At 35.4% G+C, this 15,000-nt stretch overlaps 1 protein-coding gene across 1 annotated transcript in view; it reads right to left on the minus strand.

The window, feature by feature from the left end:
* LOC109848553 (exocyst complex component SEC3A-like) overlaps positions 1 to 15,000 on the minus strand; it is a 40,796-nt gene that overhangs the window by 18,590 nt on the left and 7,206 nt on the right. Inside the window, exons 7-13 of the mRNA XM_020418110.1 lie at positions 12,973 to 13,090; positions 12,486 to 12,590; positions 9,360 to 9,461; positions 9,126 to 9,263; positions 1,745 to 1,873; positions 1,578 to 1,658; positions 1,416 to 1,490 (exon numbers count right to left, since the gene is read on the minus strand). Of these exons, the coding sequence (XP_020273699.1) occupies positions 1,416 to 1,490; positions 1,578 to 1,658; positions 1,745 to 1,873; positions 9,126 to 9,263; positions 9,360 to 9,461; positions 12,486 to 12,590; positions 12,973 to 13,090 (748 nt within the window). The remainder of the gene's footprint in view (positions 1 to 1,415; positions 1,491 to 1,577; positions 1,659 to 1,744; positions 1,874 to 9,125; positions 9,264 to 9,359; positions 9,462 to 12,485; positions 12,591 to 12,972; positions 13,091 to 15,000) is intronic.

Below are 15,000 nucleotides of genomic sequence, written 5' to 3' on the forward strand. Positions count from 1 at the left end.
CAAAAAAAGAGGGGAAAAAAGAAAGAAACCCACTGCCGCCATCATTACCTACATGGTTAGCATGTCCGCCACGACCATCATCCTCATGACAATTGGCTTACACTTTGGTTTCACTAGCATTTTATCGTTGCTTTTCCTGCAGATGTCTTCAGACACCACCACCATTGACATAGTTAAAGATACTGTTGTCATTGTCACTGCTCTCTTTACACTACATAGGATTAGTTATGAAAGTTTACATACTCTTGTTTTCGTACGAGATACTATATTACCTAAAATGGTCAGATTGTAAAAAGCATCATATTCAATATCCATAAGCATTTGATGTCTGGATAGATTCCTACAAATGTTGAATTCGAATGACCAAGAGCAGTCTAAGTTTTAACAAAAAATCCAGTATTAACAGCTGTGCCTAACCCAATTTAGTCATAAACCCATTTGATCCGTCTTCCTCCTGGACTCATCCTTTCCTCGATCTCCACGTCACTTTGAAGCTACCTCCTCTAAAAGGCCATTATCGTCATCCACACGCGCACTAACTCTAACACCATGCATGCTCTCACAATAACTGTAGATTATCAGTCGAGTTATGTGCAGAAAAAATGCACTTGACAGAACCATTAATGAAATATCTTTACTACTCATGAATTGAATAATAATTTGTAGGTAATTTAAATAAAAACCAGAGAGAAAGCAGAAGTTTTTAATATTTTTCAGTATCGTACATTCTGAAGGAAGTTTGCAAGTAGACCATTACTGTTCATCTTTGATGCTCAGAAATCTCATTTACAGTTAACGGATTTAACAGGGCTAGATATGCGAGAGTTAAGAAAGGTGGTGGGTGAATGAGAATATATTTGCCTATTAGAGAATCTGTAAAGTGGAAGGAGAGAGCAGATTGCACAAACATGGAAAGAAAGAAAGAAGAGAACAGAGGAAAAGGTATAGTGAGCAAAATTGTCCATTATAACATTAAAGTGACTCGATGTTGATAAATCTAGAGTTATAAATAGCCTGAACCATAGATTGGCCATCAGAAAATGGGCAGAGAATTACATCATTGGAAACAGCTATAGTTAACCGCAAATGAGTAAAAATGATGATCAACATTACTTCATGCGCAGGTGTGGGGTCTTGAAACCATTTGAAATATAGACCATTGTCCATGACTAATGATGCTCTCACTGGTTAAGATAGCTTCATTTTTAGATTCCTTGACACGTGAACAAGGGGGTATATAGCTCATGTACAAGATATTAATACCCACATGACACCAGCAAATTAGGTATAGATGTGGCATGTATACAACAGTATCAACAAAGGAAGCTTAGTATGTTTATGAGTGTGGCCTTCCATACAACGCTCCTTTAAAGAAGGTCACAAATCTAATAGAAAAGAAGAATCTTCCTAATTACCTCCCGGCGAAGAAACAAGTTAAGACCATGACAGTAAGCTTTTCGTACAGCACGCAGGGAATTCTTGTCAATATTCTGAATACATTCAACATGAAGAAAGATTAGAGAAAGACAGTAGAAAAGAACCTAGTTATAATTTTTCCATTTCTTGTAAGTATAAACCTTTAATTGCTGCAGAAGTCGTGCATAAACACGACACTTGAACCTTAGCTCTGCATGATCAGGCCTCTTTAGCTGACCTCGCTGCATGCATATAAGTAAAAACATATAGTTTAGAGTGTTATTTCTATAGATTATTATATAAGCAAACAAAAAAAACTTTAGAATACCTCTGAAAAAAAACTCTTTTCATTTATCATAAAATCCACCATAGTATCAAAGTAGTTCCTTAAATATTCCAATGCTCGCTTAGCAAATGTACTTCTTAACTTTTCCAATTGTGCGCGCTTTTCCTTAACCTGAACTAAACAAGAGTAACTTGCAGATTAATGTAATCTTGTAATTTATAATAATCTGTGAGTGTTGTAGAGTATATGGAAACTGATTGACGGATATACTGTATAATGTAAGTTTTCATACACAGCTATAAATCATAGAGTGCGCAATGCAGCTTGCTAATCCATGTGGTCATTTATGATCTAGATTTCTTAAGTTCATGCACCAAAGACCAATGTAGTATGGAAATCTTTAACATATTATTGACCAAACAACGAGCTTCTAGGATGAAAAAACCAGTCATAATCACATGATGATGAGAAAGAAAGCTCCCCAGAACATGACTTCCATCCCAGTGGGGTTTAGGATGATAGCGAAGAGTAGACAGTGAAGATAAACATTTTGATGGATAGTCGCATGAATTTGCAGGTCTTGTAAATTCTTGCTTACATATTTTGGATGCTTCTGAGCATGTGTTTGAGCAATGTATTTTTGGATGTTTAGCCTGGTCAAATGCCAAAATTTCTATTGAAGTTAAAAAGAAAAACTTCAATTTTAAACAAGATGGTCATGAAATCGCTCAAGCCCAGATGAAAGGTTCAAGACTCATTAGAGTGGAAGGACATGGTTCAACATGGTTATTGCCAAGTTATTTGTCCATAGTTGTACCTCAATTGGTTACAGATTGTGCAAGGCTTTTTTGGGATGTTGATATTTATCGTGATAGATTAGAGAATCTTTTATTTTTCTTCGGATTTCAATCTTTAATATTTTCTTTAAAGGAAATGGAGACAAGCTCTTGAGTCTAAAGGTTTTAGAATTAGTAGAACAAAAACAGAATATATGAAATACATTTTTAGTAAAAGTAAGAAAGAAAGAGAGCCTATGGTACATATTGATGGCCAAGAAATACCTAAAACTAATCATTTTCACTATTTAGGATATATTATTAGCATGATGGTGAGATAGAGGATGATGTTGTGCATCGAATCAAATAGGGATGGTTAAAATGGATGAGTGTTTCGGGAGTCCTATGTGATCGTAGAATATCAATGAAACTAAAAAAAAATTCTATAGGACGGTTATAAGACCAACTATGCTTTACGGATCAGATTATTGGGCTATTAAAAAACATGTTCAAAAATGAGTGTAGGAGAAATGAGAATGTTGCGATGGTCTTGTGGGTATATATTAAAAAATAGGATAAGAAATGAATGCATCCATAGTAAATTAGAGGTTACGTCTATTGAGGATAAAATGAGAGAGAATAGATTAAGATGGTTGATCATGTACAAAGGAGCTATGAAGCACGGACACGCATAACATAAAGCCGTGTCGTGTCGTGTCCGTGTCGGACACACGTGTCGAACACACGTATCCTATGTATTTTTTAGGATTTGCCTCGTGTCGGCGTGTCGGATGACCGTGTCGGATCTGTGTCCGTGCTACATAGCAAAGGAGACCCCTTAGTGCATCGACTAGAAAAAGTGATAATATTATAGTTAATGTGGCTAGGAGATCTAGAGGTCGACCTAGAATGACTTGGTCAGAAGCAATTAAGAAGGATATAATTAACACTGTTTTAAATATCGGCCGATAATCGATATTATCGGCCGAGTTATCGGATTTGGGAGCTCTCCGCTAGGATAAATTAGATTTTTAATCGGTTATCGTTTTTGTAGGTTTATCGGCGATTTATCAGCGTTATCGGCACTTATCGGCACTTATCGGCCGATAAGTAAGACTTTTTTATCGGGATTATCGGCCCATTTTGACTAACATTATATTTTTTCAAGGCTATGATGCAAGTTTCGCTTTCTACAATTTGTTAGTTATTCTAAACATGATGATTTACATTTTGGTATGTTTATATTGCATTAAGCATGATTAGATTATATTTTTTAATTGTTATATTATATATACACATCATCCAATATATCACTCCGATAAATACTACTTATCCCCGATATATCCCCGATTTCCGCTATCCGATAAGGATTTTGGCCGTCCGATAAATCCCCGATAACCGATATTTAAAACCTTGATAATTAAGACTAACGTAACGAAGGAAATTATCCGTAACAGAATGGAATAAAAAAATAGAATTCATGTAGCTGAGCCCAAATATTTGGGATAAAGGCTTGGTTGTTGTTGTTGTTTCTTCAAAGGAAAGATGTCTTTCTTATTGTTCTACATTCTCTCTCTTGTTATATAATTTCCTCATCAGTAAAGTTTAAGAATTGTCAAAGAATGTGAGAGATGGTGGCCGGTAAATCCTCCTTAGAAGGATGGTTAGGCACCACTTACAGAGCAATATCAGATAAACAATCTGAACAAACCCCTTAAATTATAGGGAAGCTGTAGAAACTTCATCCGAGACAAGATGCTATAGAATTAGCTAAAACCATTAGATACTCCGCCAAGGCTTTGTAAACCATGAACAGACTGAACAGGAATGCGATTTAAAAGAATTGGACAATGTATTGGGATCAATTATGTCATAGAAGTCCTTATTCAGTAGTATCTACAGTTTTAGGAATATTTATCGTGATAGCTTTAATTTCGAAAGTTAAATTTTGAAGTTACTCAAGGAAGAGAAGGAACTCATGACCTACATCTTGTTCATCTGCCGGTAGAACAGCAGTTATTGTTCAAGTAGAAGTTTCTGGTTGGTAGTTTAGGATCTTTTCTTTTTTTAAAAGCATTATGTACATTTATCCACTGGGGCAGAATATGAAAAAGATCAGAAGCCTCTAGATAGTCCATGTACTTATTTGCTTATACTCTCCTCAAGCTTCTTGTTCACCTACTTATTTGGTTTTGTACTTAGCTTCCTTTTAGTTTCTACATTCCCATTAGCTCTTAAACTAGTTTTTCATTTAAATTGATTTCTTTTTCCTTGTAGAAGTTCTTTCCTCAAGAAACAACAATTGACATGCAACTAGATGGGTGTACAAGTAAAAAAAAAAGCTAATTTACCAACTTAGAACTGTAAATGCAATTTTTCACAAATATGATGTGAATATTTGTAATATAGGAAATACTTATTGAGTTGTATTATGATGAAGGCATATCCACATGATATATGTTTACTATTTTATTTGTTACTAGCTTCCGTGTCTCTATTTTCTCGGTATTGTATGGAAATTAAGCATGTGTTTAGGGGGTTTTCTATGCCAAGCTCTGATACACAAATTGGATTAGGAACATGTTGTACCATAAAAATAAGTGTTAATCACATTCAACTAGTTGTCACGTGTCTCAAACAGACTACACCCGAAACTCAACCCACACAGGCTGAGACTAGAGGCGTACCTTCTCGCCAGGTCGAGACTAGAGGCGTCCCTTCTCACCAGGTCAAGACGAAAGACATCCCTTCTCGTCAGGCCGAGACGTGAGGCGTCCCTTCCCGCCAGGCCAAGCCAAGACGAAAGACGTCCCTTCATGCTAGGCTAAGACGAAAGGCGTCCCTTCTCACTAGATCGAGACGAGAAGCATCCATTTTCGTCAGATCGAGACAAAAGGAAGTCTTGAACCCCTCATCGATAACCAGTCACCATCATATTAAATGCACGGGTGAAGTCATGGTTACATCCTCCATGAAAGTCTTAATGACTCGTCAAATACTTTCAGCATAGTACTCCTCCTGTTACCGCTGCATTAACCACTAAGAATGACTTATCCCCCCGTGGCCGACATCTATAAAAGTATCAGTCGAGTAAGCTGACTGCTTACACACAATCGAGATTACATAAATACCCTCATCAGCTAGGTATAAAAAGGCACATCGCCTATTGACCAAATGTATGCAATTTCTGCACACAAAATTTCATCAGTTTTTTCTCCATATCAGGTCAATATTGACTTGATCATCACGGAATCATCGAAGAACCTAACTCCGGTCCTCTAACGTGTTGCACATGTGCAGTCAGCCATCAAAAGAGATCAAGGGACCCAACCTCTTTAAAGTCAACCCTAAATGTCACTGTTATGCCTCCATGCATTAACAGTTTTGCGCCCACTATAGGGCCTCTTCAATTCTTTTTGAGGAAGTGATCGTTCCCATGTCTTCGGACCTCAGAATTAGAAGCTGTCACCACCGCTTAAATGCTACGGCATTCAAGAAATTTTGCCAAGGATTAAATTAAGAGCAAGGCTAAAGAAACGGTAGGGTTGTCATAAAACGTAAAACATTTTGAAGGATATTTCCACAAAATGTAGTTATATTGTAAAGACCCTTCTGCAAATAAGAAATATTTTGTATTGTGTACTAACATGTATGCAGATCTTGCAATTCGATATTCATCGACTCAGCAATAAAGACTCTAAGACCTTAGCGTCATTCTCATGAATAAGCCCAAGGCATGTACCCAAGACACTGGTGTCGTTTTGAAGTAAACCTAAGGCACGAAGTTCAATTTCACTCGGACTAGACTGTCTGAGTTCGAGCAAAAGAGGCTAGTGTTGTGCCATAGAAATAAGCAAATGGTAATCACATTCAACTAGCTGACATGTGTCTCAAGCAGACTACAACCCAACTCAATCCAGACAGGCCAAGACAAAAAGTGTCCCTTCTTGTCAGGTCGAGACGAAAGGTGTACCTTCTCGCCAGGCTAAGACAAAAGATGTCCTTTCTCACCAGGCAGAGACTAGAAGCATCCCTTCTTGTTAGGCCGAGAAAAAAGGCATCCCTTCTCACCAGGTCAAGATAAGAGGCATCCCTACCCTTCTCGCTAGACAGAGATGAGAGATATCCCTTCTCGCTAGGTCAAGACAAAAAGTGGTCATTCTCAAACCCCTCACTGATAGCCAGTTTCATCGCATTAAATGCATGATCGAAATTATGATTATATCCTTCATGAAAGTCGTAATGACTCATCAGAGCTTGTCAGCACCGTACTCCCACTGTCACCATCGCATTAATCACAAGTGACTTATTCCCCTAGCGAACGACACCTATAAAATTTCAACCGAGTAAGTTGATTGATTGGACTCGGGCGAGATTACATAAATACCCTCATCAGCTAGGTATAAACAGGCACATCGCCTACTGATCAAAGGTATGTAATTTATGCACACTTAGAGAACTTGATCAGTCCCTTTCTCCACTTTAGATCAATACTGACTTAATCATCGGAGGAATTATCGAAGAACCCAATTCTAGTCCTCTAACGTGTTGCACGTGTACAGGACACTCTTCCTATAGATTAGCCATCAAAGGAGATCAAGAGACCCTAACCTCTTTAAAAGAGGCATTAAATCCCACTAGTAGGCCTTCGTGCATAAACTGAACAATAATGATCTATGATTTAGGTTGTTAAGTTTAAATCCTCAATTTAGAGTTGGTTGCTTTTAATTTTACTTCAAAACTCGGTGACAACCAACCATTCTTCTTATTTGCAGATAGAATCTCGTTTCTATTTGTATATGTTTAGCTGCATCAAAACTTATAGTAATATCTGGTTTTATCTTTAAAGAATTCAGAAATTCTACTTAGGATTATGTTTGTTAATAATGTATCTTTCTCGAGTCTTGCTGTATTGAAAGTGCTGTGCTATTGAGATTTTGAGTTCCTTTTCCATTTCTCGATAATATCATAGTTGTTACTAAGGACATCTCTTCATTTCAAATATTTATATCAAACTTGCATCACATTGAAAGGACTAGTTGTAGCAACGAGAACAATGAAGAGTCAGAACATGATTCTTATGTAACCCTTGCTCCTTCTGAGTTATTTCATCCAGGCTTCATCCAGGTTCTAGACACAAATGTCTTCAAAAAATCACTTTTTACTAAACGCATCATTCACTCTCAATTTGTAAATCAGCCTTTTAGGCCATCCATGTTTGTCTTTGGCGGTTACTTGACTTTATTTTTTTCAAATTGGTCCTTATTTATTCACTCTATCACTCATTCACTTTTTCTTTTCTTTTTATTTTATTTACTTTTTGCACTCACTGGTTACTTTAGCCTATGCAAATATCAGTTGCTATATGAGCTTGAAATTCAAATGTCAATTAATTATTAATAATGAGAAATATATGATAAATAATATTTTTTACTTTAATAGTTAAGAGCAATCATAAATAAATACTAATTTAGTAATAATTCATTGCCAATTATAAGTCCTGAATAAATAATAATGAGTAAAGCTCTAGTAAACTTAAGTGGATTGAAAAGCCTTGTCCACCAACTTTTTTACTCATTAGATTTGCTTTGAGATTTATGCTTATACATATGAAGGCACGCATCCCAAAGATAACCTTGATGTATATCACACACCAACACAAATCTCAAAGCAAATTCAGTGAATAAAAAATTTGGTGGACAAAGCCCTCAATCCACTTAAGTTATTCTAGGTTCACTCTAAATATATTTTATTTTTCATGTATATATTTTTACTTCTTCCTAGTAACCTTTGTCACGGATACATCCATTTATCTTAACATGGTATTTATTAAGGACAAGTTTGCCCTGAACATTTTATTTACATGTGCTTCTATGTACTTAAATCGATCGATTCCATTGTTGAATACAGGATATATATTGTCGAGCAGAGATCATCAATGAAATCAAGAAACTGGTCAAGTAGATATATGCTCAGCCACCGCTCCAAATCTATTCAATCTTAGTCCGTCTGTTTGATGTACCATCATCAATGATGAACTTAATCAAAATTTCCACAAAATAAATCAAATTGCTACTAGAAGACAAGCATATCAATTAAAGAAAGGTCAATATAATAACTTCTCCAACCCCCAACATTTTTTTCTTGGGTTTTTTCATAGAAACCACATTAAAATAGGGTAATTCTACAAGAACCGCCTTTGAAGTTCAATTCATGCATAACACCTTTAAAATGGGTTTGTGCTGCAATCAACCATTTCCCAATCAAAATTTCACTAAAAACCAAAAAAGTACCTTTAAAAATTCATGTTAAATTCATGTTCAAGGTATGTGATTCGTATCCTAACTAGACCTAAAATCCTAAATATTAACAAAACGAGCCACTTGCTTTGAACGTGAGTTTTTTAAATATATTTTGGATTTTTAGTGAATTTTTTTACTGAGAAATGGTTGATTGCAACACAAGCCCATTTTAAAGGCAATTTATGTATAAATCAAAATTCAAAGGTGGTTCCTGTAGATTTACCCTAATTTTTAAGGTGGTTCCTAGGAAAAAAAACTTTTTTCTCCAAAAAAGTTTTGGACACCCCAGCAGAAAGTTGAAAATTGTTTCAAGAGTATGGAGAAGCAACAAAAAAATAAACTTACTGCTCGCATTTTTTCATAGCATGGATCCAAATTCGGCACTTCAAGGCTATGTATGGCACCTATCAACCATTCACATGCTTCAATGCATTTGACCACACGTACCTCGTCCAATGAACCTCCTGTTAGACATGCTGCATACTGCCATTTAGGTCAACCAGAAATGAATTCTTGAAATCACTATAAAGGTAATAGTTAGCAACAGGCAAAAGTAACACTTTTTGCAATAAGATATACCTCTGGTGGAAATACCAGCCGCTCAAGTAGCTTATCAAGCTCATCAATGAGAACCTTGCTGCTCGCAGACTGCAACTCCAATTTATTGTTTCGTGATTCAATCTGCAACATATAAAACAGAAACTGTAAGAAATAAACAAAATGTAGTAACTATTAACTAAAAATGGTGATGCTAAATGGAAACAGATAGTCTGTATCTTCTCAAACCTTGAGATGAAAGTAATATTAAGCGAATTTTGCAAATGATCCAAAACTAATAAAAGATATCTAGTTAAGAATCAAAATAGCAATTTGAATCACAGCACAAAGCTTAGTTGTTGACAAATTATGTCATGATGTAAGTAAACCAACTCACTCGAGTCAATGTGTCGCCATTAATAGGCTTGTTATGGAGCGTTTTAGTTAAAGTATAGTATCATATAATAGACAAACAATGTTAAGAAAAATTAACTTAATTTGAAAGGAGCCAATGAGTGATATTAATAGTAGTTACATGACTGACCAAGCAAATTTTCTTTCAAAATATAACAAATTGGTGAAAAAAGGTCTAAAATGTAAAATACTGAGCAATGTTTAAAAATTTTAAACTACTGGCAAAGAAGAAACGAGAGTATGCTAAAAATAAAAATATATGCGATTGGGCCTCAAACAGGTTTTCTTCTAATAACAAGGAATTGGTTAAAAAGAACTCCTGATGTCATTTATATGGAGTTAGGATAGCACTGATGTCATTTAAATGGAGTTAGGATAACAAAGAGGCCTGTAAAAGAAGAGGCACAGCTAACCAACAAGCAATGCTTATGTTTTATGATGTACTTCAAATACTTGAAATTCATAATTTATTGAGTGGTAGACTAGAACTTTACCTTATCTTAAAGTTCTTTTACATTTATTTCTTCTTTCTTCTTTCCCCCCGTTTGCCAGAACAATCTCATTATCTACGATACTTTTACATTTATTTCTTCTTTCCTTTTTTGGGTTTTTATGTCAAACCCACTTTTACTTATATTCAAACTGATGCTTACCACCTTCAAAGTTTTTTTTTATCATAACCACATTTACTTGAATACATCTTCACAATTGACACTTTTAGTGGTCACCCCTGATATGTCCATATAGCCCACCATCTTGTTTCTCCATCTCCTTCCCCACCAAACCCTAACCATAATCCTAACCATTTACTTGTATACATCTTCACAATTGAACTTTTTACTGTTCACCCCTAATATGTCCATATAGCCCTCACCATCTTCTTGTTTCTCCATCTCCTTCCTCCCCAAACCCTAACCCTAGTCTCCTCATCCTCCTCTTCTCCTTCCCTCCTCAATCCTTTGTAGAACCCCACCTCAAACCCACCACCGCCTCATGACCACCACCATCTCCCCCAAAACTCTAACCCTAACCCTAATCCTAGTTCCCACTTGGAGAGGAATGGAAGAGTGGGAGCTCGGGGAGAAAGAGGGAGAAGGAGAGGGAGGGGGAGGGGAGTTGGGGGAGGAGGGTGAGGAAAGACGAGGAGAAGAGGATGAGGAGGCTAGGATTAGGGTTTGGGAAGGAAGAAGGTGAACGAGAGAATAGAGTTGGGGTAAAATGGTAATTTCTGGCTTTTTTGGGTTAACAGTGAAAAAACTATCAATCGTGATGTATGCAAGTAAAGACGGTTTTAAAAAAAGTTAAATATGGTAAATATCAACTTGGGTATAAATAAAGATGAGGAAGAGGGAGGGGGAAGGGAGTTGAGGGAGGAAGGAGAGAGAAGATGAGGAGAAGAGGAGGATATGGCTAGGGTTAGGGATTGGGAAGGAAGAAGATGAAGGAGAGAATATGGTTGAGGGTAAAATGGGAATTTCTATCTTTTTTTGTTAAACAGTAAAAAAAAGTATCAATTGTGAAGATGTATGCAAGTAAAGGTAGTTTTGATACATTAAAAAAAAGGTTAAAGGCGGTGAGTATCAATTTGGGCATAAGTAAAGGTGGTTTTGATGTGAAAACTTTTTTTTCCGTTTGCCAGAACAAGCTCATAACTCCAGGATACTAGATTTATGTAGACAGTTGCAGTATCAAACGCCAACAACCTGACGGATAAAACTGTAGAAGATTTGAATGTCACTAAATAAACCTTGGTTACGTACCCTATGACTGAATTAGCACAGAAATTATTGGCGTAGAACTCAAACAAACCACATGAATAAACGACTTTGCAGATGACTGAGGAGTGTTAAAGCTCTAGCATAAATCGAAAAACAGCCCAACTCGTTTTAACATTTCACAATGATCTAAATCAAATAACACTTACGAATTAGAAAGTACATGGAAACCTCACTTTATAAATTAATACATGAACCAAACAAAAAAAGTTGATGAAATAAACCATTACTGATATGCAAGAAACTACAGAGTAAAAGTGTCAAATGCACAAAACTAAGTCCGCAGCAGAAGAGCTAAATGCTGAAAGCAAACATAGTGCATGATATATTATTTGTTTATATACATATAATAGGGAATTATGTGGGCACTTCATTCTAAAGGTAAAACATTTTGATAGGTCCTGTTAACACAGAATAAAGGTAAGTAGCAGTCACGGGGTTTTCAAAATAATAAGAACCAAGCAATAGTTAGATTGGGAAACTAAATAGAAAAGTGAACTGAAACACGATTCAGTACGTGCGTGTGTGTGTGCGTGCAGATGTTTAAACTTTTACAGCTGTAAGCTTATGTTTTTGGCAAATTTGACAAACCTGAATTTTTCTATTCTTGCACGACAAGTAGGAAATCAATCTGTCAACAGCCCTTTGATTATTTTGGTTTCTCGAAAGCAACCAAAGCTCTATCTAGGTTCTCAAGTTTGGTGTTTTCCTATTTTCTATTTTTTCTTTGAAATGTGACAAAACCACAATTTAATTCCAGAATTTGGTGGTGTGCCAAGACTGGGCCCACTTGCAATGACCACTAGGCAGAACTGAGAAATCATATTTGGCCTTGTTAATTTATACTATAAACAGATCAAACATGCATCAATATAAAATTTACACTATACTTCCAAACAACATCCCACAGTGCTCACATTATAGAAACAACAATATACTCCTATATCCATCAGAACCATGAAATACCGCAGGACTTTACCGATTCAATGTCCTCTCTCATATGTCTAAGCTTGACATTGAAGATACCTAGCCATTCATCCATGTCCTCAACACAAATAGTCGCTGTTTCTAATCCTTGCAATACCTGCACCATTCAAAAGAATTATTCATATATAGTCTTCTGGTTAATCTTAAGATCAGTCCAGATCTAACATACAGATTTGATATAATGGAAGCAACAAGTAAAGTATCAAAACAATTATTAGTAAATTGTTAACAGAAAATTCATATACATATTCAGAAAGCTTCCTCCATATCTGTAGGATCAGCATCATGAATCTCGCCTAACCATTTATTTATCATAAAAGTCAGAGCATCTATTTCTCAGGCATTTACGATCCCCATTCACAACTTTCTATGATGTGATAATCTTAAAAATTATAAGGTTACTAAAAAGATTGAAATATTGATAAGCTTCATCTAATTAACTATGTGAAGGATTTCGTTTCAAGAAGACAATCACAGACCTGTTCCACTAAAGGTTCGTTTTCTATAAGGGCATGTACATTGGCTGCTTCCAAGGCCAGAAGCTCCCGCTTCAATCTTTCAGAGAATGCTTCTGCTTCACCAATACCCATAACGTACCTGCATTCTCAGTAGTATATGTTTGTTATCTTCTTAACTATAAATAAGTAAACTAACCAAAGTTTAGACATGTAAGAGGGAACATCAAAAACTGCATTTATTTGCTAAGGACAGAAAGAGGTGCCCGTTTAAATGCACTAGCATAAGAAGATAATTAAATATCTGTATGAATGACCACATGCAAATAAATAAGACATGGATATATAATTTTTGACTGCTTGGCTGAAGCTGAAATACATTAAGCAGTTGACATTACCTCCAAGTGAATTGTGTATTTGCATCTATGCAAATTTTGTGCAAGCAAAAGCTTCTTTACGTGTGTCGTGTGCGCGCGCACCCAGATAAGCAAAAGAGGAACATGATACAGTCGAAAAATTAAATTTGCAAAAAGTAGAGGAACTGGACCCTTTTTTCTATGTTCTAATGTTCACATTATTAGTCTAAGGTTTTCATTTGCACCTTCTAATTTCATAATTTTATATATTCCAGGAATGTTAAATGAAAAAACAATGTATAAAACAGGCAGAAGCGTAAAGGGAACTGTTGCACTCTTTAAGGAAGTGAGGATTAAACTTCAAAACATGAGGCATAAGCCTCATAAGTTAATTACACTTTAAGTTTAAAATATATAAATATTTAAATATTATGATATATATTGTGTTAATAACAATTTAAAGATAGATACATTTAGGTCTTTGATGGTAAAAAAGAATAAATATGCTTAATATAGGCGCAAATCATAGGACAGGTGTCCAGGGACGAGCCCAGGATTGTTTGGATGGGGGGCCAGTGTCACAGGTGAGCAAATAAAGTCAAGCTTGATATGAAATAAAATTACTCTTTCCATTTTGTTGAATTCAAAAAGACTGTCCGTTGTAAATGTGATGACACAAATGCTTTAGTGTCAATTCAACTATCCCAACAAGTTAAGAGAAGTCAATCCTGAAATTAATTAGTTAAGAAAACTAATTTAAAAGCTAATAAGTTACATAAATTTGACTATACACAGGTTCTAACATTAATTTTAAAAGCTAAGAAGTTAAGGAAACTCAATTCAATTATCGCAACAAGAGAATATAATATAAACTGAAAGGTAATATCTAAACACGAAATGAAGTTTCACATGGTATTTCAAAGGAGGCAAGAGTATACATGTTAACTGATGTGTCCGGTGAATAGTAAACAATTTAACTATTTTAATTGAAAGGTCTATTTTGACTATTTTGTAATATATGATGGACATATACATATTAAATTAAGGGTTTTTCTATAATAGTCCCTTACTTTCATATTTTGAATTAGTCCCTCTAATCATTGAGATTGCTATTGTGTCCCCTAATTCTTAGAGTTATTTTGAAATCCCTAAATTCGTTGAAATTGCTACTTATAGTCTTCATTTGAGGGATTAATTTCAAAAGAACTTGACAATTGGAGAACCTAATAACAAATTTAATAATTTGAACACTAATTTCAAAAAATGAAAGATTTAAGAACTAATATGCAAACCCCTAATTATTACATTATATTGTCTTTGAGATCAATTGGGCTCAGTCTCAATTGATTGGGCATAATTTTTTTTAATGCATCAAGACTTTGATGAGTGAGATAAATTCAAAGCTTTAAGCCTATTATAAATTCACCAAACACAAAGGCCAGCGGGGTTTTTTTTGTTTTTTTGTTTTTTTTTTTTTTTTTGTGACTTAACGTTTCTTATTAAAATATGTACGACATGAATATATATAACTCTTCTATCTTTCACTGTCACCCTTAAATTTCTCTAATCACGTCACATTCTTTTTCCCCCACTCTAGACATTTTGGTTAAATCCATCTTTCCATGATTATTTAGCCCACGTTGGCCCAATACTTATTGAAAGGGTACAAATTCTGCTGATACGTGCGAGATATTAG

This window comes from Asparagus officinalis, chromosome 7, assembly GCF_001876935.1.
Source record: "Asparagus officinalis chromosome 7, Aspof.V1, whole genome shotgun sequence".
In the NCBI taxonomy this organism is placed as follows: domain Eukaryota; kingdom Viridiplantae; phylum Streptophyta; class Magnoliopsida; order Asparagales; family Asparagaceae; genus Asparagus; species Asparagus officinalis.